The 25,169-nt window shown below is 47.6% G+C and overlaps 1 protein-coding gene across 1 annotated transcript in view; it reads left to right on the top strand.

Annotated features, from left to right (window-relative positions):
- Positions 1–25,169, top strand: part of LOC112246198 (plexin-B1-like) — a 213,265-nt gene that overhangs the window by 138,076 nt on the left and 50,020 nt on the right. The window contains exons 8-15 of the mRNA XM_042324787.1: positions 3,030–3,162; positions 3,496–3,652; positions 10,281–10,389; positions 20,272–20,380; positions 20,888–21,874; positions 22,312–22,446; positions 22,581–22,703; positions 22,804–22,897. Of these exons, the coding sequence (XP_042180721.1) occupies positions 3,030–3,162; positions 3,496–3,652; positions 10,281–10,389; positions 20,272–20,380; positions 20,888–21,874; positions 22,312–22,446; positions 22,581–22,703; positions 22,804–22,897 (1,847 nt within the window). The remainder of the gene's footprint in view (positions 1–3,029; positions 3,163–3,495; positions 3,653–10,280; positions 10,390–20,271; positions 20,381–20,887; positions 21,875–22,311; positions 22,447–22,580; positions 22,704–22,803; positions 22,898–25,169) is intronic.

Below are 25,169 nucleotides of genomic sequence, written 5' to 3'. Positions count from 1 at the left end.
GGCTGTGCCGGTGGAGATTATAACAGAACATGGCCAAGATGTTCAAATGTTCATAAATGACCAGCATGTTCGAATAATATCAAGGCAGAACAGTTGAAACTGGAGCAGCAGCACGGCCAGGTGGACTGGGGACAGCAAGGAGTCATCATATCAGGTAGTCCTGAGGCATGGTCCTAGGGCTCAGGTCCTCCGAGAGAGAGAAAGAAAGAGAGAAGGAGAGAATTAGAGAACGCACACTTAGATTCACACAGGACACCGAATAGGACAGGAGAAGTACTCCAGATATAACAAACTGACCCTAGCCCCCCGACACATAAACTACTGCAGCATAAATACTGGAGGCTGAGACAGGAGGGGTCAGGAGACACTGTGGCTCCATCCGAGGACATAGGCTGACCAGGTGAAAGCTATGATCCCTTATTGATGTCACTTGTTAAATCCACTTCAAATCAGTGTAGATGAAGGGGAGGAGATAGGGTAAATAAGGATTGAGACAATTGAGACATGAATTGTGTATGTGTGCCATGGGCAAGGCAAAATACTGTGCCTTTGAAGGGAGTATGGTAGTTGGGGGTATGGTAGTTGGGGGTATGGTAGTTGGTGCCAGGCACACCTGTTTGTGTCAAGAACTGCAACGCTGCTGGGTTTTGTACGCTCTACAGTTTCCCGTGTGTATTAAGAATGGTCCACCACCCAAAGGACATCCAGCCAACTGTGGGAAGCATTGCAGTTAACACAGGCCAACATCCCTGGGGAACGCTTTCGACACCTTGTAGAGTCCATGCCTTGATGAATTCAGTCTGTTCTGAGGGCTAAAGGGGATGCAACTCAATATTAGGAAGGTGTTCCTTATGTTTTGTACACTCAGTGTATACTAAGTATGTACTATTTCTGTAACAGTATGCTATGCTGATAGTACATTGTATGTACACTACATGACCAAATGTATGTGGACACCTGCTCGTCAAACATCTTGTTCCAAAATCAGGGGCATTAATATGGAGTTGGTGCCCCCTTTGTTCCTATAACAGCCTCTACTCTTCTGGGAAGGCTTTCCACTAGATGTTGGAACGTTGCTGTGGGGACTTGCTTCCATTCAGCCACATGCGTTAGTGAGGTCGGGCACTGATGTTGGGCGATTAGGCCTGGCTGCAGTCGGCGTTGCAATTAATCTCAAAGGTATTCGTTGAGGTCAGGGCTCTGTGCAGGCCAGTCAAGTTCTTCCACACAAACCTTGAGAGATAATTTCTGTATGGACCTTGCTTTGTGCGCTGAAACAGGAAAGGGCCTTCTCCAAACTGTTGCCACAAAGATGGAAACACAGAATCGTTGAGAATGTCATTGAATGCTACATCGTTAAGATTTCCTTTCACTGAACTAATGGGCCTAGCCAGAAACCATGAAAACCAGCCACAGACCATTTATTCCTCCTCCACCAAACATTACAGTTGGCACTATGCATCGGGGCAGGTATCGCTCTCCTAACATCCGCCAAGCCCAGATTCGTCCGTCGGACTGCCAGATGGTAAAACGTGATTCATCACTACAGAGAACACGTTTCCACTGCTCCAGAGTCGAATGGCGGCGAGCTTTACACCACTCCAGCCGATGCTTGGCATTGTACATGGTGCTTGTGGTTTGTTTGTGGCTGCTCAGTCATGGAAACCTATTTCATGAAGCTCCCGACGAACAGTTATTGTGCTGACGTTGCTTCCAGAAGCAGTTTGGAACTCTGTAGTAAGTGTTGCATCCGAGGACAGACGATTTTTACGTGCTGCACGCTTCAGCGCTCTACGGTCCCATTCTGTGAACTTGTGTGGCCTACCACTTTGCGGCTGAGCCGTTGTTGCTCCTAAATGTTTCCACTTCTCAAATCGGCACTTACAGTTGACCGGGGTAGCTCTAGCATGGCAGAAATGTGACGAGCTGACTTGTTAGAAAGGTGGCATCCTATGACGGTGCCACGTTGAAAGTCACGGAGCTCTTCAGTAAGGTCATTCTACTGCCAATGTTTTCCTATGGTGATTTCATGGCTATGTGCTCGATTTTATACACCTGTCAGCAACTTTTGTATCTATAGTGAATGTAATGATGCATCTATTATGGTATGATAATATATTGTACGTATACATTATGATTTACACTCAGTGACCAGTTTATTAGGTACCTATCTAGTACCGGGTCGGACCCACCTTTGCCTCCAGAACAGCCTGAATTCTTCGGGAATCGAAACATTGCTCAATTGCTATCAAGGGACCTAACGTGAGCCAGGAAAGCATTCCCCACACCATTACACCACCGCCACCAGCCTGTACCGTTGACAAGCAGGATGGGGTCATGGACTCATGCTGCTTATGCCAAATCCTGACTCTGCCTTCAGCTTGACGCCACAGAAACCTGGATTCGTTGGACCAGGCGATGTGTTTCCACTCCTCAATTGTCCAGTGTTGGTGATGTGTCCACTGGAGTCACTTCTTCTTGTTTTTAGCTGATAGGAGTGGAGCCCGATGTGATCGTCTGGTGCAATAGCCCATCCCTGACAACGACTGACTAGTTGTGCGTTCTGAGATGTCGCTCTGTGCCATAATTTGCCTGTTTGTGGCCCACCTGTTAGCTTGCACGATTCATTACATTCTCCTTCGACCTCGTTGATCAACCAGCTGTTTTCGCCCCCAGGACTGCCGCTGACTGGATGTTTTGTTTGTCGCGCCAGTCTCTGTAAACTCTAGACACTGTCGTGTGTCAAAAGTCCAGGAGGACAACCTTTTCTGAGATACTGGACTCGCCGTGCCTGTCACCGACGATCATGCCATGCTCAGTCTAACAGTAACTAGATGCCTCTCTGCCTGCTTTTAAAGCAAGCCATGGCCACGTAATGATTTTTGTGAATGTGGTGGTATACCTAATAAACTAAATAATAATATGTTGGTATCAATAAAGTATAGTATGATCATGTATTGTGTAGATGTAGTCTGGGCGATGGTAATGTATCAGTATGTGAGATGATATTAACATATTGATATGTGTAGGTGTGGCCAGCAGGCTCAGTGTTCACGCGGGGCCCAGGCAGGCCAGTGGCTGTGGAGCTTCGACATGGAGCAGAAGTGTCTCACCATCCAGTCCCTCAGCCCCTCCAACATCAGCCGGCAGGAGAAGAGAAGCGTATGTCTGTGTGTCTGTGCGTACGTGTGTCTGGGCATACGTGTATGTGTGTATTTTTGTGTGTGCGCGTGCATGCGTGTGTGTTCAAGTACATGGGTATGTGAGCACATGCTTTTATACAGGGTTGTTCCTTCATGTTCACACTGTGAGGGTTAGTTTTAGCCTGGCTGGATCCTGGCTGGATCCTGGCTGGATCCTGGCTGGCAGTGTTTGCTTGTTTTACATCCAGTTTTACAGCAGAGATCAGAGATGGTTATCATATACATTCTCCTTGCAGATCCGAGCCAGCTCGTTCTCGCTCTCTCTCTAACATCTCCTCCCTACCTCCCTCAGATCTCTCTATCAGTCCTGGGCCTGGCCGTCCTAGAAGAGGACAAGTCGTACTCCTGTTTCTTTCACGACTCTGAGAGTCCTGCCACAGTCACTGACATGGGGGTCACCTGCCTCTCCCCTGACCCCCACAGGGTGCTGACTGGGCCCCCGGGACAAGGTGAGTTCCAAGGGGGCCAGATGGGTACTAGGCATGGAACCTGCTTCTCTATACTGTTTATACACACGCATGCACAAGCGCACACTTCATCATTTTAATGATGTTAAACGTAAGGACCTGTCTCTCACTCGTTAAAGTGTGTGTGTTGTTATACAGACCCATCAGCCTCTAAGCAGCAGTAGGTACAGTGTCCTTACAGAGCAGATGTATGTTGGATCCAAATCCTCTTTGTCTCCCAGTTTACACAGCAGGGAGTCACCTCCATGTCCGCCAGTCTAGGAGCTAATCATGCAATTCATCCGTCACGTGTGTTTCATGCAGGCTTCTATCTTTGGGCCTGGGATAGTGCAGTATGGTTTGGCCTGGGATAGTGCGGTATGGTTTGGCCTGGGATAGTGCGGTATGGTTTGGCCTGGGATAGTGCGGTATGGTTTGGCCTGGGATAGTGCGGTATGGTTTGGCCTGGGATAGTGCGGTATGGTTTGGCCTGGGATAGTGCGGTATGGTTTGGCCTGGGATAGTGCGGTATGGTTTGGCCTGGGATAGTGCGGTATGGTTTGGCCTGGGATAGTGCGGTATGGTTTGGCCTGGGATAGTGCGGTATGGTTTGGCCTGGGATAGTGCGGTATGGTTTGGCCTGGGATAGTGCGGTATGGTTTGGCCTGGGATAGTGCGGTATGGTTTGGCCTGGGATAGTGCGGTATGGTTTGGTTTGGTTGCATGCTTGGAGCCATCAATTTGTTTTGGTCAGTCATTTCTGATGCATTATGGGAATTAACTGTTCACACATGCACTAGTGAACTCCTATCATGTACCCCTTTCTTCCCTCCTCCATCCACTTTTTCTCTCACCCCCCCACCTCTCAGCCCCCCATCTGTCTCCTTGGTTCCCATGAAAAGGATTCCTGAAGAGAGGAGGTTTGTTGTGGTTCTCAGGCCATGAGGGCTAGGTATTTAACATGAGGGCTAGGTATTTAACATGAGGGCTAGGTATTTAACATGAGGGCTAGGTATTTAACATGAGGGCTTGGTATTTAACATGAGGGCTTGGTATTTAACATGAGGGCTAGGTATTTAACATGAGGGCTAGGTATTTAACATGAGGGCTAGGTATTTAACATGAGGGCTTGGTATTTAACATGAGGGCTAGGTATTTAACATGAGGGCTTGGTATTTAACATGAGGGCTTGGTATTTAACATGAGGGCTTGGTATTTAACATGAGGGCTTGGTATTTAACATGAGGGCTAGGTATTTAACATGAGGGCTAGGTATTTAACATGAGGGCTTGGTATTTAACATGAGGGCTAGGTATTTAACATGAGGGCTAGGTATTTAACATGAGGGCTAGGTATTTAACATGAGGGCTAGGTATTTAACATGAGGGCTAGGTATTTAACATGAGGGCTAGGTATTTAACATGAGGGCTTAACAGGTATTTAACATGAGGGCTAGGTATTTAACATGAGGGCTAGGTATTTAACATGAGGGCTAGGTATTTAACATGAGGGCTAGGTATTTAACATGAGGGCTAGGTATTTAACATGAGGGCTTGGTATTTAACATGAGGGCTTGGTATTTAACATGAGGGCTTGGTATTTAACATGAGGGCTTGGTATTTAACATGAGGGCTAGGTATTTAACATGAGGGCTAGGTATTTAACATGAGGGCTAGGTATTTAACATGAGGGCTTGGTATTTAACATGAGGGCTAGGTATTTAACATGAGGGCTAGGTATTTAACATGAGGGCTAGGTATTTAACATGAGGGCTAGGTATTTAACATGAGGGCTAGGTATTTAACATGAGGGCTAGGTATTTAACATGAGGGCTAGGTATTTAACATGAGGGCTAGGTATTTAACATGAGGGCTAGGTATTTAACATGAGGGCTAGGTATTTAACATGAGGGCTAGGTATTTAACATGAGGGCTAGGTATTTAACATGAGGGCTAGGTATTTAACATGAGGGCTAGGTATTTAACATGAGGGCTAGGTATTTAACATGAGGGCTTGGTATTTAACATGAGGGCTAGGTATTTAACATGAGGGCTAGGTATTTAACATGAGGGCTTGGTATTTAACATGAGGGCTAGGTATTTAACATGAGGGCTAGGTATTTAACATGAGGGCTAGGTATTTAACATGAGGGCTAGGTATTTAACATGAGGGCTAGGTATTTAACATGAGGGCTAGGTATTTAACATGAGGGCTAGGTATTTAACATGAGGGCTAGGTATTTAACATGAGGGCTAGGTATTTAACATGAGGGCTAGGTATTTAACATGAGGGCTAGGTATTTAACATGAGGGCTAGGTATTTAACATGAGGGCTTGGTATTTAACATGAGGGCTAGGTATTTAACATGAGGGCTAGGTATTTAACATGAGGGCTTGGTATTTAACATGAGGGCTAGGTATTTAACATGAGGGCTAGGTATTTAACATGAGGGCTAGGTATTTAACATGAGGGCTAGGTATTTAACATGAGGGCTAGGTATTTAACATGAGGGCTAGGTATTTAACATGAGGGCTAGGTATTTAACATGAGGGCTAGGTATTTAACATGAGGGCTTGGTATTTAACATGAGGGCTAGGTATTTAACATGAGGGCTAGGTATTTAACATGAGGGCTTGGTATTTAACATGAGGGCTAGGTATTTAACATGAGGGCTAGGTATTTAACATGAGGGCTAGGTATTTAACATGAGGGCTAGGTATTTAACATGAGGGCTAGGTATTTAACATGAGGGCTAGGTATTTAACATGAGGGCTAGGTATTTAACATGAGGGCTAGGTATTTAACATGAGGGCTAGGTATTTAACATGAGGGCTAGGTATTTAACATGAGGGCTTGGTATTTAACATGAGGGCTAGGTATTTAACATGAGGGCTAGGTATTTAACATGAGGGCTTGGTATTTAACATGAGGGCTAGGTATTTAACATGAGGGCTAGGTATTTAACATGAGGGCTAGGTATTTAACATGAGGGCTAGGTATTTAACATGAGGGCTAGGTATTTAACATGAGGGCTAGGTATTTAACATGAGGGCTAGGTATTTAACATGAGGGCTAGGTATTTAACATGAGGGCTTGGTATTTAACATGAGGGCTAGGTATTTAACATGAGGGCTAGGTATTTAACATGAGGGCTAGGTAGTTAGGTCCATCTGCCTGGGGGTATTAGTGAATAGAGAGAGACTCACACTGATCCCACAGGTATTACAGGGAGATCTGTGTGTTTGTGCGCGTTTGTATGATCTGCAGATGGTTCAGATAGAATCTCAGGAGTAACAAATCCAGTCACGAGATGATATCATGGTTTAGTTCATGGTCTCAACAATTAAGTCAAGACGTTAAGTCGGTTTAAGTATAGTTAAGATTCTCTTATCTAGAGCGACTTACAATTAGTGTGATTAAAACAAGGAAGATCACCTTAAAACGTCAAGATTGTGAATTGATCAAATCTAATTGCATACAGTAGACCCAGCTCCAAGGAAAAATCATTTTTATGTGTACACATTAGTGTTAAGTGTGTGTACTTGGCAAGTGAGGGAACATGTACAGGTAACTGCCAGAATAAAGGAAACACTTGAGTAAATGAGGGATACAAAGTATATTGAAAGCAGATTCTTCCACACAGGTGTGGTTCCTGAGTTAATTAAGCAATTATCATCCCATCACACTTTGGGTCATGTATAAAAATGCTGGGCAGCCCATTATTTTGCCATTATATTTAGGCTACAATGGCTATGCCCCCATGGGATGGCAACTCCTCTGTCCAAAGGGCACGAGTGATCACTGAATGCTTTGATGAGCATGAAAATGATGTAAACCATATGCCATGGCTGTCTCAGTCACCAGATCTCAACCCAAGAATAAGAATTTTCCCTAGAAGAATGTTGTCGTATCCCTCACCTAGAATTCCAGACACTTGTAGCATCTATGCCAAGGTACATTGAAGCTGTTCTGGCACGTGGTGCCCAACGCCCTATTAAGACATTTATGTTGGTGTTTCCTTTATTTTGTCAGTTACCTGTAGATGTGTGTGTATCTGTCAGTGTTGCTCACACAGTGTGTTCAACAGACCTGAATTCTTCACTTTGGGCTGTTTTGGCTTTGTAGCTGCAGATGGATTTCATTAGAACTCTGTTGTCTCTCAACTCGGCAAAGCACACTCTGTTTGTATCCCAAATGGCACCCTATTCCCTACATACAGCAACCCTATACAGTGCTTTTGGAAAGTATTCAGACCCCTTAACTTTTTCCACATTTTGTTAGGTTACAACCTTATTCTAAAATTAAATATTTTTTTCCCTCATCAATATGCAAACAATACCCCATAATAACGAAGCAAAAACAGTAAAAAAAATAATATATATATATATATATTAAATGTACATTAGTATTCAGACCCTTTACTTAGCACCGTTGGCAGCTATTACAGCCTTGAGTCTTCTTGGGTATGACACTACAAGCTTGGCACACTTGTATTTGGGGAGTTTCTCCCATTCTTCTCTGCAGATCCTCTCAAGCTCTGTCAGGCTGGATGGGGAGTGTTGCTGCACAGCGATTTTCAGGTCTCTCCAGAGATGTTAGATTGGGTTCATGTCCGGGCTCTGGCTGGGCTGCTCAAGGACATTGAGACTTGACCAGAAGCCACTCCTGCATTGTCTTGGCTGTGTGCTTAGGGTCGTTGTCCTGTTGGAAGGTGAACCTTTGCCCTAGTCTGAGGTCCTGAGCGCTCTGGAGGTTTTCATTAAGGATCGCCCTGTACTTTTCTCCATTCATCTTTGCCTCGATCCTGACTAATCTCCTCTCTAATCTCTAAGTCTCTGCCACTGAAAACCATCCACACAGCTTGATGCTGCCACCACCATGCTTCACTGTAGGGATGGGGCCAGGTTTCCTCCAGACATGACACTAGGCATTCAGGCCAAAGAGTTCAATCTTGGTTTCATCAGACCAGAGAATCTTGTTTCTCATTGTCTGAGAGACTTTAGGTGCTTTTTGGCAAAAAAAGTGTGCCTTTTACTGAGGAGTGGCTTCCGTCTGGCCACTACCATAAAGGCCTGATTGGTGGAGTGCTGCAGAGATGGTTGTCCTTCTGGAAGGTTCTCCCATCTCCACAGAGGAACTCTAGTGCTCTATCAGAGTAACTATCGGGTTCTTGGTCACCTCCCTGACCAAGGCCCTTCTCCCCCGATTGCTCAGTTTGGCCGGGTGGCCAAGAGTCTTGATGGTTCCAAACTTCTTCCATTTAAGAATTATGGAGGCCACTGTGTTCTTGGGGACCTTCAATTCCACAGAAATGTTTTGGTACCCTTCCCCAGATCTGTGCCTCGACACAGTCCTGTCTCGGAGCTCTACGGACAATTCCTTCAACCTCATGGCTTGGTTTTTGCTCTGACATACACTGTCAACTGTGGGACCTTATATAGACAGGTGTGTGCCTTTCCAAATCATGTCCAATCAATTGAATTGTTTTTTTTGCTTTGTCATTATGGGGTATTGTGTGTAGATTACTGTAATGTAATAAAATGTGGAAAGGGTCAAGGGGTTTGAATACTTTCAGAAGGTACTGTAGTTTACTACTGTTGACCAGGGCCCATAGGGAATAAGGTGCCATTTGGGACACAATCCATCACTCTCCTGTTCCCGACCTCCTCTCACACTCTCCTGTTCCCGACCTCCTCTCACACTCTCCTGTTCCCGACCTCCTCTCACACTCTCCTGTTCCCGACCTCCTCTCACACTCTCCTGTTCCCGACCTCCTCTCACACTCTCCTGTTCTCGACCGACCTCCTCTCACGCTCTCCAGTTCTCGACCGACCTCCTCTCACGCTCTCCACTTCCCGACCGACCTGCTCTCACGCTCTCCTGTTCCCGACCGACCTCCTCTCACGCTCTCCTGTTCCCGACCGACCTCCTCTCACGCTCTCCTGTTCCCGACCGACCTCCTCTCACGCTCTCCTGTTCCCGACCGACCTCCTCTCACGCTCTCCTGTTCCCGACCGACCTCCTCTCACGCTCTCCTGTTCCCGACCGACCTCCTCTCACGCTCTCCTGTTCCCGACCGACCTCCTCTCACGCTCTCCTGTTCCCGACCGACCTCCTCTCACGCTCTCCTGTTCCCGACCGACCTCCTCTCACGCTCTCCTGTTCCCGACCGACCTCCTCTCACGCTCTCCTGTTCCCGACCGACCTCCTCTCACGCTCTCCTGTTCCCGACCGACCTCCTCTCACGCTCTCCTGTTCCCGACCGACCTCCTCTCACGCTCTCCTGTTCCCGACCGACCTCCTCTCACGCTCTCCTGTTCCCGACCGACCTCCTCTCACGCTCTCCTGTTCCCGACCGACCTCCTCTCACGCTCTCCTGTTCCCGACCTCCTCAAACTGTTTTGAACAACAGTGCTTTTATTCAGACATACAGACATGGTCAAGTCTCACTCTCATTTTCAAATCTTCATAAGACTCAGTTCTAAGATGAAGCTTAGACAAATATTTTCACAACATATTATTTTTAGAAAGCTTGGCACTGTGTTGGGTAGGGATCCTAAGGAGGTAAGACGTAACATTTAATATTTGTTTGTCTCTAGTTCTCATTCTCTCCGTTTCTCTCTCTCCTCAGATTTTGTCACGGTCACCCTGTCCCTGCGCTTTGGTAACGTCGTCGTCACGGCGACAGAGTTCACCTTCTACGACTGTACTGCCGCCAAGCAGCTGTCTGGGAGCGTGCCGTGAGTTAACCTACCTCTCCCTCTCTGTTACCCACTCTCGCTCTCTCCCGATCTCTTTCTCTCCCTCCCTCTGCTCTCTTTAGCACTCTCTCTCCCTATTTTACGTTCTCACAATTTTTCTCACTCGCTCTGGCTCTCTTTCTAGTTCTGTCTCTCTAGCTCTCTGTCTCTCTGTCTCTCTAGCTCTCTGTCTCTCTAGCTCTCTGTCTCTCTAGCTCTCTGTCTCTCTAGCTCTCTGTCTCTCTAGCTCTCTGTCTCTCTAGCTCTCTGTCTCTCTAGCTCTCTGTCTCTCTAGCTCTCTGTCTCTCTAGCTCTCTGTCTCTCTAGCTCTCTGTCTCTCTAGCTCTCTGTCTCTCTAGCTCTCTGTCTCTCTAGCTCTCTGTCTCTCTAGCTCTCTGTCTCTCTAGCTCTCTGTCTCTCTAGCTCTCTAGCTCTCTGTCTCTCTGTCTCTCTGTCTCTCTAGCTCTCTGTCTCTCTAGCTCTCTGTCTCTCTAGCTCTCTGTCTCTCTAGCTCTCTGTCTCTCTAGCTCTCTGTCTCTCTATCTCTCTGTCTCTCTGTCTCTCTAGCTCTCTGTCTCTCTAGCTCTCTGTCTCTCTAGCTCTCTGTCTCTCTAGCTCTCTGTCTCTCTAGCTCTCTGTCTCTCTGTCTCTCTGTCTCTCTAGCTCTCTGTCTCTCTAGCTCTCTGTCTCTCTAGCTCTCTGTCTCTCTAGCTCTCTGTCTCTGTCTCTGTCTCTCTAGGTCTCTGTCTCTCTGTCTCTCTAGCTCTCTGTCTCTCTAGGTCTCTGTCTCTGTCTCTCTAGCTCTCTGTCTCTCTAGGTCTCTGTCTCTCTGTCTCTCTAGCTCTCTGTCTCTCTAGCTCTCTGTCTCTCTAGCTCTCTGTCTCTCTAGCTCTCTGTCTCTCTGTCTCTCTAGCTCTCTGTCTCTCTAGCTCTCTGTCTCTCTAGCTCTCTGTCTCTCTAGCTCTCTGTCTCTCTAGCTCTCTGTCTCTCTAGCTCTCTGTCTCTCTGTCTCTCTAGCTCTCTGTCTCTCTAGGTCTCTGTCTCTGTCTCTCTAGCTCTCTGTCTCTCTAGGTCTCTGTCTCTCTGTCTCTCTAGCTCTCTGTCTCTCTAGCTCTCTGTCTCTCTAGCTCTCTGTCTCTCTGGCTCTCTGTCTCTCTAGCTCTCTGTCTCTCTAGCTCTCTGTCTCTCGCTCTCTGTCTCTCTAGCTCTCTGTCTCTCTGCTCTCTGTCTCTCTAGCTCTCTGTCTCTCTAGCTCTCTGTCTCTCTAGCTCTCTGTCTCTCTAGCTCTCTGTCTCTCTAGCTCTCTGTCTCTCTAGCTCTCTGTCTCTCTAGCTCTCTGTCTCTCTAGCTCTCTGTCTCTCTAGCTCTCTGTCTCTCTAGCTCTCTGTCTCTCTAGCTCTCTGTCTCTCTAGCTCTCTGTCTCTAGCTCTCTGTCTCTCTAGCTCTCTGTCTCTCTAGCTCTCTGTCTCTCTGTCTCTCTGTCTCTGTCTCTCTAGCTCTCTGTCTCTCTAGCTCTCTGTCTCTCTGTCTCTCTAGCTCTCTGTCTCTCTAGCTCTCTGTCTCTCTAGCTCTCTGTCTCTCTAGCTCTCTGTCTCTCTAGCTCTCTGTCTCTCTAGCTCTCTGTCTCTCTGTCTCTCTGTCTCTCTAGCTCTCTGTCTCTCTGTCTCTCTAGCTCTCTGTCTCTGTCTCTCTGTCTCTCTGTCTCTCTGTCTCTCTGTCTCTCTGTCTCTCTGTCTCTCTGTCTCTCTGTCTCTCTAGCTCTCTGTCTCTCTAGCTCTCTGTCTCTCTAGCTCTCTGTCTCTCTAGCTCTCTGTCTCTCTAGCTCTCTGTCTCTCTGTCTCTCTGTCTCTCTAGCTCTCTGTCTCTCTGTCTCTCTAGCTCTCTAGCTCTCTGGCTCTCTGTCTCTCTGTCTCTCTGTCTCTCTGTCTCTCTAGCTCTCTGTCTCTCTGTCTCTCTGTCTCTGTGTCTCTCTAGCTCTCTGTCTCTGTGTCTCTCTAGCTCTCTGGCTCTCTAGCTTGATGGCTCTCTGTCTCTGTGTCTCTCTAGCTCTCTGTCTCTGTGTCTCTCTAGCTCTCTGTCTCTCTAGCTCTCTGTCTCTAGCTCTCTGTCTCTCTAGCTCTCTGTCTCTCTGTCTCTCTAGCTCTCTGTCTCTCTAGCTCTCTGTCTCTCTAGCTCTCTGTCTCTCTAGCTCTCTGTCTCTCTAGCTCTCTGTCTCTCTATCTCTCTGTCTCTCTAGCTCTCTGTCTCTCTAGCTCTCTGTCTCTCTAGCTCTCTGTCTCTCTAGCTCTCTGTCTCTCTAGCTCTCTGTCTCTCTAGCTCTCTGTCTCTCTAGCTCTCTGTCTCTCTAGCTCTCTGTCTCTCTAGCTCTCTGTCTCTCTAGCTCTCTGTCTCTCTGTCTCTCTAGCTCTCTGTCTCTCTAGCTCTCTGTCTCTCTAGCTCTCTGTCTCTCTGTCTCTCTAGCTCTCTGTCTCTCTAGCTCTCTGTCTCTCTAGCTCTCTGTCTCTCTAGCTCTCTGTCTCTCTAGCTCTCTGTCTCTCTAGCTCTCTGTCTCTCTAGCTCTCTGTCTCTCTAGCTCTCTGTCTCTCTAGCTCTCTGTCTCTCTAGCTCTCTGTCTCTCTAGCTCTCTGTCTCTCTAGCTCTCTGTCTCTCTAGCTCTCTGTCTCTCTAGCTCTCTGTCTCTCTAGCTCTCTGTCTCTCTAGCTCTCTGTCTCTCTAGCTCTCTGTCTCTCTAGCTCTCTGTCTCTCTAGCTCTCTGTCTCTCTGTCTCTCTGTCTCTCTGTCTCTCTGTCTCTCTAGCTCTCTAGCTCTCTGTCTCTCTAGCTCTCTGTCTCTCTGTCTCTCTAGCTCTCTGTCTCTCTGCTCTCTGTCTCTCTGTCTCTCTAGCTCTCTGTCTCTCTAGCTCTCTGTCTCTCTAGCTCTCTGTCTCTCTAACTCTCTGTCTCTCTAACTCTCTGTCTCTCTAACTCTCTGTCTCTCTAACTCTCTGTCTCTCTAGCTCTCTGTCTCTGTCTCTGTCTCTCTAGCTCTCTGTCTCTCTGTCTCTCTGTCTCTCTAGCTCTCTGTCTCTCTAGCTCTCTGTCTCTCTGTCTCTCTGTCTCTCTAGCTCTCTGTCTCTCTATCTCTCTGTCTCTCTGTCTCTCTGTCTCTCTATCTCTCTGTCTCTCTAGCTCTCTGTCTCTCTGTCTCTCTGTCTCTCTAGCTCTCTGTCTCTCTAGCTCTCTGTCTCTCTGTCTCTCTAGCTCTCTGTCTCTCTAGCTCTCTGGCTCTCTAGCTCTCTGTCTCTCTAGCTCTCTGTCTCTCTAGCTCTCTGTCTCTCTAGCTCTCTGTCTCTCTAGCTCTCTGTCTCTCTAGCTCTCTGTCTCTCTAGCTCTCTGTCTCTCTAGCTCTCTAGCTCTCTGTCTCTCTAGCTCTCTGTCTCTCTAGCTCTCTGTCTCTCTAGCTCTCTGTCTCTCTAGCTCTCTGTCTCTGTCTCTCTGTCTCTCTAGCTCTCTGTCTCTCTAGCTCTCTGTCTCTCTAGCTCTCTGTCTCTCTAGCTCTCTGTCTCTCTAGCTCTCTGTCTCTCTAGCTCTCTGTCTCTCTAGCTCTCTGTCTCTCTAGCTCTCTGTCTCTCTAGCTCTCTGTCTCTCTAGCTCTCTGTCTCTCTAGCTCTCTGTCTCTCTAGCTCTCTGTCTCTCTAGCTCTCTGTCTCTCTAGCTCTCTAGCTCTCTAGCTCTCTGTCTCTCTAGCTCTCTGTCTCTCTAGCTCTCTGTCTCTCTAGCTCTCTGTCTCTCTAGCTCTCTGTCTCTCTAGCTCTCTGTCTCTCTGTCTCTCTGTCTCTCTGTCTCTCTAGCTCTCTGTCTCTCTAGCTCTCTGTCTCTCTAGCTCTCTGTCTCTCTAGCTCTCTGTCTCTCTAGCTCTCTAGCTCTCTGTCTCTCTAGCTCTCTGTCTCTCTAGCTCTCTGTCTCTCTAGCTCTCTGTCTCTCTAGCTCTCTAGCTCTCTGTCTCTCTAGCTCTCTGTCTCTCTAGCTCTCTGTCTCTCTAGCTCTCTGTCTCTCTAGCTCTCTAGCTCTCTGTCTCTCTAGCTCTCTGTCTCTCTAGCTCTCTGTCTCTCTAGCTCTCTAGCTCTCTGTCTCTCTAGCTCTCTGTCTCTCTAGCTCTCTGTCTCTCTAGCTCTCTGTCTCTCTAGCTCTCTGTCTCTCTAGCTCTCTGTCTCTCTAGCTCTCTGTCTCTCTAGCTCTCTGTCTCTCTAGCTCTCTGTCTCTCTAGCTCTCTGTCTCTCTAGCTCTCTGTCTCTCTAGCTCTCTGTCTCTCTAGCTCTCTGTCTCTCTAGCTCGCTCGCTCTCTGTCTCGCTTGCTCGCTCGCTCGCTCTGTCTCGCTCGCTCACTCTCTGTCTCTCTGTCTCGCTCGCTCTCTGTCTCTCTGTCTCGCTCGCTCTCTGTCTCTCTGTCTCGCTCGCTCGCTCTCTGTCTCGCTCGCTCGCTCTCTCTCTGGCTCGCTCGCTCTCTGTCTCGCTCGCTCGCTCTCTGTCTCGCTCGCTCGCTCGCTCTCTGTCTCGCTCGCTCGCTCGCTCGCTCGCTCTCTGTCTCGCTCGCTCTCTGTCTCGCTCGCTCTCTGGCTCGCTCGCTCTCTGTCTCGCTCGCTCGCTCGCTCTCTGGCTCGCTCGCTCTCTGTCTCGCTCGCTCGCTCTCTGTCTCGCTCGCTCGCTCGCTCTCTGTCTCGCTCGCTCTCTGTCTCGCTCGCTCGCTCTCTGTCTCGCTCGCTCGCTCTCTGGCTCGCTCACTCGCTCGCTCTCTGTCTCGCTCGCTCGCTCTCTCTGGCTCGCTCGCTCGCTCTCTGGCTCGCTCGCTCTCTCTGTCGCTCGCTCTCGCTCGCTCTCTGTCTCGCTCTCGCTCTCTCGCTCTCGCTCTCTGTCTCGCTCTCGCTCTCTGTCTCTCTCGCTCGCTCGCTCTCTGGCTCGCTCGCTCGCTCTCTGGCTCGCTCGCTCTCTGGCTCGCTCTCTGTCTCGCTCGCTCTCTGTCTCGCTGGCTCGCTCGCTCTCTGTCTCTCTGGCTCGCTCGCTCTCTGTCTCGCTCGCTCTCTGTCTCTCTGGCTCGCTCGCTCTCTGTCTCTCTGGCTCGCTCGCTCTCTGTCTCTCTGGCTCGCTCGCTCTCTGTCTCTGGCTCGCTCGCTCTCTGTCTCTCTGGCTCGCTCGCTCTCTGTCTCGCTCGCTCGCTCGCTCTCTGTCTCGCTCGCTCTCTCTCTGGCTCGCTCGCTCTCTCGCTCTCTCTCTCTCTGGCTCGCTCGCGCTCTCGCTCTCTCTCTCTGGCTCGCTCGCGCTCTCGCTCTCTCTCTCTCTGGCTCGCTCGCGCTCTCTCTCTCTCTCTCTCTGTCTCGCTCGCGCTCTCTCTCTCTCTCTCTCTGTCTCGCTCGCGCGCTCTCTCTCCCTCTCTCTGGCTCGCTCTCTCTCTCTCTGGCTCGCTCGCGCTCGCTCGCTCGCTCGCGCTCTCTCTCTCTGTCTGGCTCTCTCTCTCTGTCTCGCTCACTCGCGCTCTCTCTCTGTCTGTCTGTCTGTCTGGCTTGCTCGCACTCTCTGGCTGGTTCGTTCGCGCACAGCTGGTGATCAAATCAAATTTTATTTCTCACATGTGCCAAATACAAGAGGTGTACACCTTAATGTGAAATGCTTACTTACAAGCCCTTAAATAACAATACAATTTTAAGAAAAAAATAATTATAATTAAGGAGCAACAATAAAATAACAGTAGCGAGGCTGTATACAGGGGGTTCCGGTACATAGTCAATGTGAGGGGGCACCGGTTAGTCAAAGTAATTGAGGTAATATGTACAGTTGAAGTCGGAAGTTTACATACACCTTAGCCAAATACATTTAAACTCAGTTTTTCACAATTCTTGACATTTCATCCTAGTAAAAATTCCCTGTCTTTGGTCAGTTAGGATCACCACTTTATTTTAAGAATGTGAAATGTCAGAATAATAGTAGAGAGAATGATTTATTTCAGCTTTTATTTCTTTCATCGCATTCCCAGTGGGTCACAAGTTTACATACACTCAATTAGTATTTGGTAGCATTGCCTTTAAATTGTTTAAATTGGGTCAAACGTTTTTGGTAGCTTTCCACAAGCTTCCCACAATAAGTTGGGCGAATTTTGGCCCATTCCTCCTGAAAGAGCTGGTGTGTAACTGAGTCAGGTTTGTAGGCCTCTTTGCTCACACACACTTTTTCAGTTCTGCCCACAAATTTTCTATAGGATTGAGTTCAGGGCTTTGTGATGGCCATTCCAATACCTTGACTTTGTTGTCCTTCCTGACTGATGTCTTGAGATATTGCTTCAATGTATTCACATAATTGTCCCACCTCATGATGCCATCTATTTTGTGAAGTGCACCAGTCCCTCCTGCAACAAAGCACCCCCACAACATGATGCTGCCACCCCCGGTTGGCATGGTGTTCTTGGGCTTGCAAGCCTTCCCCTTTTTCCACATAATGATGGTCATTATGGCCAAACAGTTCTATTTTTGGTTCATCAGACCAGAGGACATTTCTCCAAAAAGTACGATCTTTGTCCCCATGTGTAGTTGCAAACCGTAGTCTGGCTTTTATGGCGGTTTTTGTAGCAGTGGCTTCTTCATTGCTGAGCGGCCTTTTAGGTTATGTCGATTTAGGACTCGTTTTACTGTGGATATAGATACTTTTGTACCTGTTCCCTCCAGCATCTTCACAGGGTCCTTTGCTGTTGTTCTGGGATTGATTTGAACTTTTCACACCAAAGTACGTTCATCTCTAGGAGACAGAATGCACTTCCTTCCTGAGCGGTATGACGGCTGTGTGGTCCCATGGTGTTTATACCTGAATACTATTGTTTGTACAGATGAACGTGGTATCTTCAGGTGTTTGGAAATTGCTCCCAATGATGAACAAGACTTGTGGAGGTCTACAATATTTTTTCTGAGGTCCTGGCTGATTTCTTTTGATTTTCCTGTGACGTCAAGCAAAGTAGCACTGAGTTTTTTGAAGTTAGGCCTTGAAATACATCCTCAGGTACACCTCGAATTGACTCAAATGATGACAATTAGCCTATCAGAAGCTTCTAAAGCTTCTAAAGCCATGACATCATTTTCTGGAATTTTCCAAGCTGTTTAAAGGCACAGTCAACTAAGTGTATGTATACTTCTGACCCACTTGAATTGTGATACAGTGAAATAATCTGTCAGTAAACAATTGTTGGAAAAATTACTTCTGTCATGCACAAAGTAGATGTCCTAACCGACTTGCCAAAACTATAGTTTGTTAACAAGAAATTTGTGGAGTAGTTAAAAAACGAGTTTTAATGACCCCAACCTAAGTGTATGTAAACTTCCGACTTCAACTGTACATGTAGCTAGACTTGGTCGTCCGGTACCGTTTCCCATTCCTGTAGCAGAGAGAACAGTCTATGACTAGGGTGGCTGGAGTCCAAGGCAATGCTCTCGATGGCACAACTGTAGAACATTTTGAGGATCTGAGGACCCATGCCAAATCTTTTCAGTCTCCTGAGGGGAAATAGGTGTTATCGTGCCCTCTTCATGACTGTCTTGGTGTGTTTGGACAATGATAGTTTGTTGGTGATGTGGACACTAAGGAACTTGAAGCTCTCAACCTGCACCACTGCAGACCCGTTGATGAGAATGTGGGCGTACTTGATCCTCCTTTTCCTGTAATCCACAATCATCTCCTTCATCTTGATCACGTTGAGGGAGAGGTTGTTATCCTGGCACCACACTGCCAGGTCTCTGACCTCCTCCCTATAGGCTGTCTCATCCATGTCAGTGATCAGTCCACCGCTGTGTCGTTGGCAAACTTAATGATGGTGTTGGAGTCGTGCCTGGCCATGCAGTCATGGGTGAGCAGGGAGTACAGGAGGTGACTGAGCACGCACTCTTGAGGGGCTCATGTGTTGAGGATCAGCGTGGCAGATGTGTTGTTACCTACCCTTACCACCTGGGGGCGGCCTGTCAGGAAGTCCAGGATCCAGTTGCAGTGGGAGGTGTTTAGTCCTAGGGTCCTTAGCTTAGTGAGGGCACTATGATGTTGAACTCTGAGCTGCAGTCAATGATTAGCATTATTTTTGTCCAGATGGGAAAGGTCAGTGTGGAGTGCAATAGAAACTGCATCTGGATTTGTTTGGGCGGTATGCAAATTGGAGTGGGTCTAGGGTTTCTGGTGTTGATGTGAGCCATGACCAGCGTTTCAAAGCACTTCATGGCTACAGACGTGAGTGCTACGGGTCGATATTCATTTAGGCAGGTTGCCTTTATGTTCTTGGGCACAGGGACTATGGTGGTCTGCTTGAAAAATGTTGGTATTACAGACTCGGTCAGGGAGAGGTTGAAAATGTCAGTGAAGACACTTGCTAGTTGTTCAGCACATGCTCGAACTACACATCCTGGTAATTAGTCTGACCCTGCGGCCTTGTGAATGTTGACTTGTTTAAAGGTCTTACTCACATCAGCTACAGAGAGCGTGATCACACAGTCGTCCAAGACAGCTGATGCTCTCATTCATGCTTCAGTGTTGCTTGCCTCGAAGCGAGCATAGAAGTAATTTACATCGTCTGGTAGGTTTGTGTCACTGGGCAGCTTGCGGCTGTGCTTCCCTTTTTTAGTCCTCAATAGTTTGCAAGCCCTACCACATCCGGCAAGCGTCGGAGCCGGTGTAGTACGATTCAATCTTAGTCTTGTATTGCCTGTTTGATGGTTTGTCGGAGGGCATAGCGAGATATCTTATAAGCGTCCGTGTTAGAATCCTGCTCCTTGAAAGCGGCAGCTCTACCCTTTAGGTCAGTGTGGATGTTGCCTGTAATCCATGGCTTCTGGTTGGGGTATGTACGCACGATCACTGTGGGGATGATTTTATCTATGCACTTATTCTGGAACATATTCCAGTCTGTGCTAGCAAAATAGTCCTGTACCTTAGCATCTGTGTCCTACTTCCTTATTGAGCGAGTCACTGGTGCTTCCTGCTTTCATTTTTGCTTGAAAGCAGGTAAATCGACCGCTACGACAAATATAGATGAAAACTATCTTGGTGAATAGTGTGGTCTACAGCTTATCATGAGATATTCTACCTCGGGCGAGCAAAACCTTGAGAATTCGTGCACCAGCTGTTTTTTACAAATAGACACAGACTGCCACCCCTTGTCTTACCGGAGGCAGCTGTTCTATCTTGCCGATGAAGCGAAAACCCGCCAGCTGTATGTTATCCATGTCGTTCAGCCACGACTCGGTGAAACATAAGATATTACAGTTTTTAATGTCTCGTTGGTAGGATATCCTTGATTGGAGCTCATCCATTTTGTTATCCAATGATTGCGCGTTGGCTAGTAGGACTGATGGTAGAGGGGGTATACTCACTAACCTACGAATTCTCAGAAGTGGAATATCTGGCCATAGGAGTGCTTTGTCAAGCTATAATATCTTGTAATACCTTTAGGAACTGCATCCATTTGGCTGTGTTAGCCATAGAGATGCATAGAGTGGACACTTGACCACTAAAGACTATGATTGCATGGGCAGTGACATATCTATGGTGTTTACACATGCACTCACTCAATTACCTTTCTCCTTTCCTGGCACCTTGTTCAGAGCACTTCAATAAGGAATCCGCCAATTACATGACCCCTTTTTTACCACTTGTCCTAGATTGCCAGAAATTGGATTACCCTGTGTGCCAAGCTTGCTCTCCCTGTCCCCTCCTCCTGTTTCTCTCTCTCATTTCCTTTCTTTCATTTTATTTTCTAACAGCATTTCTGTTTCTTTCAATACCCTCTCCCTTTCTTTTTCTCTCCACCCTCTCTTACTCTCTCCTGCTCTCTTTCCCTATCTTTCTTATCCCAATCCCCCCCTCTCTCTATTTCTCCTCCTAGTTGCCGCGGTTGTGTGTTGAGTCGCTGGGGCTGCAACTGGTGTGTCCACCAGCACACCTGTACCCACAAGCCCGCCTGTGACGAGGGGGTTATCATCTATAACGAACACGTAAGTCACACTCACTGCGACAACGGTCAGTTAGCTCGAGATCGAAAGCATGTTGCACTTGAGGTCAAGACAGAAGAAAAGAGAGGAATGTTGCCCACACTCGCTATATCGTTCGCTGTAGAGTTTGGTCCACCTATTGCACCGTAGTGTGGCATGGTAAGTCTAGGCTGTTTGGGGCCAATCCATTGTAGATGGTTGATTGAAAGACAGTCTCTAACGTGGCAAAACAAAATGACACTTATTCTCACTGCACCTCATGTCCCAAAACAAACATCCAATATAACTAACGATCATCTCCATTTTGCCTGTGTCGCCAACCAAGTGCATGAGTTGTCATCATTGATGTTAATACTGTCAACTTATAGGAGACGTTTCACATCTGATTTGGGTTTTTCAGTCAACTTATGAGTTTGTTTATTTGATCAGTTTTCTTTAGTTGTTTGTTTATTTCTGTCTCACCCTCTCCCCCATGTCTTCCCCCTTTACCCCCACCCTTCCACCACCCAGTTCAAACTCCCCACCTCGGCTCCTCCCACAACAGTGTCCCCAACAACCGTACCCCCGACAACTACAACAACAACCCCAACAACTACAACAACAGCCCCCCCTACAACTACCACAGCAACTATCGCCACAACTACATCAATCAAAGCCCCTACCACCATAGCTACCGCCCTGGAGCCTATGACAACAACCCTGTCTACAACCACCACACCGGAGCCGACTACACTGCCCAACCCTGCTATGCCGACCGAGGCCCCCACTACTGCTATGCAGACCGAGGCCCCCACCATTCTTCCCCCTACAACGTTAGCCGAAGCTACAACGCCCATACCTGAGACCACCACTAGTGAGGCTGAGGAGCAAACAACTGCGGAAGAGCTCGTTGCGGAAGCTGAAAGTGAAACTGTAGGCCCCGTGGTTACCCCTGGCAATGTGGAGCTTGCCGCGGAAACTGAGGTTGCGACGGTTATGAACAAAGACGGGCAGCCATCCGAGGATGTCGCCACTCTAATCCCCCTGGCGTTCCCGCCCGAGACATCCCCATTGGAAGTGGTTACTGCACCCCCCCCTCAGGAACTGGACAAGGCTCTGAGTCTGGCGGAGCCCCCCATGGAGGTCCAGCCCACATCCGTCAGATACCCTTTCCCAGCCCCCTTCCCCCTGGGGGAACCGGTCGACTCAGATCTCACCTTCCACCTGGACCTGACAGAGGCCCCCTCCGCACTCCCTCTAGACCACCTCCACCCCACCGATGCCGAGGGCCAGGGTGCCAAGCCGGAAGTGCTTCTCTGGCCCAGGGAGGAAGTGGAGGAGGAAGCGGAGGACACGGCGGTAGAGAACGACACATCCACCACGTTTTCGGCCACCAGCGTGTTGTCAGGGGACGGAGAGGCCGCTGACCACTTCCTTTCGGGCTCGGCCTACCCCCAGCTCCTGGACGCCGACTCAGAGCTGGACTACCAGTATGACTCATCCGACACCTTCCTGCCGGTGAGTTGGAAATTGGTCCGGAGCTTCCACGGCCACCATGCTTCCAGCTCTTAACTGGACACGGCTCTAGAATCCCACTTCTGACACCAGTTGTCAGAATCACAGCTCTTCCCTTGTCCCATTGCTATTCCTCACCGTGTTTTGCTTTCGTTGTCATTGTTGACATGGTTGACGTTGCTTTTGGAAATCAATTTAAAGAAATGGCTACGACAGCAAAGGCTGGAGCAGTTGTCTTTTCATTGTTTTCATCCGTTTATCATTTGACAGGCCATTTTAACAGTAGTATTACATGAAGAAGCTTAGAACCTCATTAATATGTATAACAGTCAATAGTTTATGGGTTGATGGGAGAAACAGAAAATTGCGATGGCTTGGTTGGTTGGAGTGTGTCCTTGTGAATGTGTGTGTGTATTTATCTAACAGTGCTGTGTGTGTAGGGGGACTCCGGCTCCTATGTGGGTTGGGGCTCGTCTGCTTGCCCCTGTGTGGAGAAGGTACAGGGATCTCATCTGTTACCAGTCAGAGTGGCGAGGAAGATCACACTATTCGCCAGAAACCTCCACCTGTACCAGGTAACACATGCACTCAGTCACACACACCACCTGGGTGTCTACACTATGGTCGAGGACAACCGCAGGATTCAGGAACTGTAAAGAAAAACAATGCATTTGATTCTGTTGTAACCTGGTCCAATGTGCGTGTGCAGGACACAGACCTGGACTACGAGTGTGTGTTGGTGATCGAGGGGCAGACGGTGGTGGTAGATGCCTACGTGGAAATGGATGAGATGAACCCGTCTCTCTTTGACATCACCTGTCAGCTGCACCAGGTCAGACTATCACATTCTACTCACTGACAGTTTTTGTGGACACTTTAGTACTCAATTCAAGTTTCAGTGAAAACTTGAACAACTCTACTTCTCGCTGCAGTATTCCTACTCCGCTCCAGTGGATGAGTACAACGCCATGGTGTACGTAAAGAGGCGGGACACCTTCCACGTGGACAGCTCTCATGACCTGTATGGTGAGTCCCAGACCCATAGTGCTGGGGAACAGCTGCTGCCAGCCCAGACAGCTGTGTTGTTGCTCTCGGCCATAACAATGTTTTCCATGTTTTTCTTCTAGGCGTCTGTATCAGACATATGGCATATTGTCCCAAGAGAATGTTCTCACCTTTTTACTTTCCACTCCCTTCCCCAAGGACACGAATAACACAAGTGTGATTAGGTTACACGTAGAGCATTCTGTTTTCTATGAGTTTCTCTCTCCCTCAATGCCTGTATTATCTCTCTCTCTCCCTCAATGACTGTATTATCTCTCTCCCTCAATGCCTGTATTATCTCTCTCTCTCCCTCAATGACTGTATTATCTCTCTCCCTCAATGCCTGTATTATCTCTCTCTCTCCCTCAATGACTGTATTATCTCTCTCCCTCAATGACTGTTCTCTCTCTCTCCCTCAATGACTGTTCTCTCTCTCTCCCTCAATGACTGTATTATCTCTCTCTCTCCCTCAATGACTGTATTATCTCTCTCTCCCCATCAATGACTGTATTATCTCTCTCTCCCCATCAATGACTGTATTATCTCTCTCTCTCCCCATCAATGCCTGTATTATCTCTCTCTCTCCCTCAATGACTGTATTATCTCTCTCTCTCCCCATCAATGCCTGTATTATCTCTCTCTCTCCCTCAATGACTGTATTATCTCTCTCTCCCCATCAATGACTGTATTATCTCTCTCCCTCAATGACTGTATTATCTCTCCCCATCAATGCCTGTATTATCTCTCTCCCTCAATGACTGTATTATCTCTCTCTCCCCATCAATGCCTGTATTATCTCTCTCTCCCCATCAATGCCTGTATTATCTCTCTCTCTCCCTCAATGACTGTATTTTCTCTCTCTCTCTCCCTCAATGACTGTTCTCTCTCTCTCTCCCTCAATGACTGTATTTTCTCTCTCTCTCTCTCCCCTCAATGACTGTTCTCTCTCTCTCCCTCAATGACTGTTCTCTCTCTCTCCCTCAATGACTGTTCTCTCTCTCCCTCAATGACTGTTCTCTCTCTCCCTCAATGACTGTTCTCTCTCTCTCCCTCAATGACTGTTCTCTCTCTCTCCCTCAATGACTGTTTTTCTCTCTCTCTCCCTCAATGACTGTATTTTCTCTCTCTCTCCCTCAATGACTGTTCTCTCTCTCTCTCTCTCCTGTTCTCAAATGACTGTTCTCTCTCTCTCTCTCCTCAATGACTGTTCTCTCTCTCCCTCAATGACTGTTCTCTCTCTCCCTCAATGACTGTTCTCTCTCTCCCTCAATGACTGTTCTCTCTCTCTCCTCAATGACTGTATTTTCTCTCTCTCTCCCTCAATGACTGTTCTCTCTCTCTCTCTCCCTCAATGACTGTTCTCTCTCTCCCTCAATGACTGTTTTCTCTCTCTCTCCCTCAATGACTGTATGTTCTCTCTCTCTCTCTCTCCCTCAATGACTGTATGTTCTCTCTCTCTCTCTCTCCCTCAATGACTGTATGTTCTCTCTCTCTCCCTCAATGACTGTATGTTCTCTCTCTCTCCCTCAATGACTGTATGTTCTCTCTCTCTCTCCCCTCAATGACTGTATTTTCTCTCTCTCTCTCCCTCAATGACTGTGTTCTCTCTCTCTCTCCCTCAATGACTGTGTGTTCTCTCTCTCTCTCCCTCAATGACTGTATGTTCTCTCTCTCTCTCCCTCAATGACTGTATGTTCTCTCTCTCTGTTCTCTCTCCCTCAATGACTGTATGTTCTCTCTCTCTCTCCCTCAATGACTGTATGTTCTCTCTCTCTCTCCCTCAATGACTGTATGTTCTCTCTCTCTCTCCCTCAATGACTGTATGTTCTCTCTCTCTCTCCCTCAATGACTGTATGTTCTCTCTCTCTCTCCCTCAATGACTGTATGTTCTCTCTCTCTCTCTCCCTCAATGACTGTATGTTCTCTCTCTCTCTCTCCCTCAATGACTGTTCTCTCTCTCTCTCTCTCCCTCAATGACTGTGTTCTCTCTCTCTCGCAATGACTGTATTCTCTCAATTCAATTCAATTCAATTCAAGGGCTTTATTGGCATGGGAAACATGTGTTAACATTGCCAAAGCAAGTGAGGTAGATAATATATAAAGTGAAATAAACAATAAAAATTAACAGTAGACATCACACATACAGAAGTTTCAAAACAATAAAGACATTACAAATGTCATATTATATATATATATATATATATATATATATATATATATATATATATATATATATATATATATATATATATAC

The sequence above is a fragment of the Oncorhynchus tshawytscha genome, linkage group LG07 (genome assembly GCF_018296145.1).
Source record: "Oncorhynchus tshawytscha isolate Ot180627B linkage group LG07, Otsh_v2.0, whole genome shotgun sequence".
Lineage (NCBI taxonomy): Eukaryota > Metazoa > Chordata > Actinopteri > Salmoniformes > Salmonidae > Oncorhynchus > Oncorhynchus tshawytscha.
This window is presented reverse-complemented; position numbering and strand designations above follow the sequence as displayed.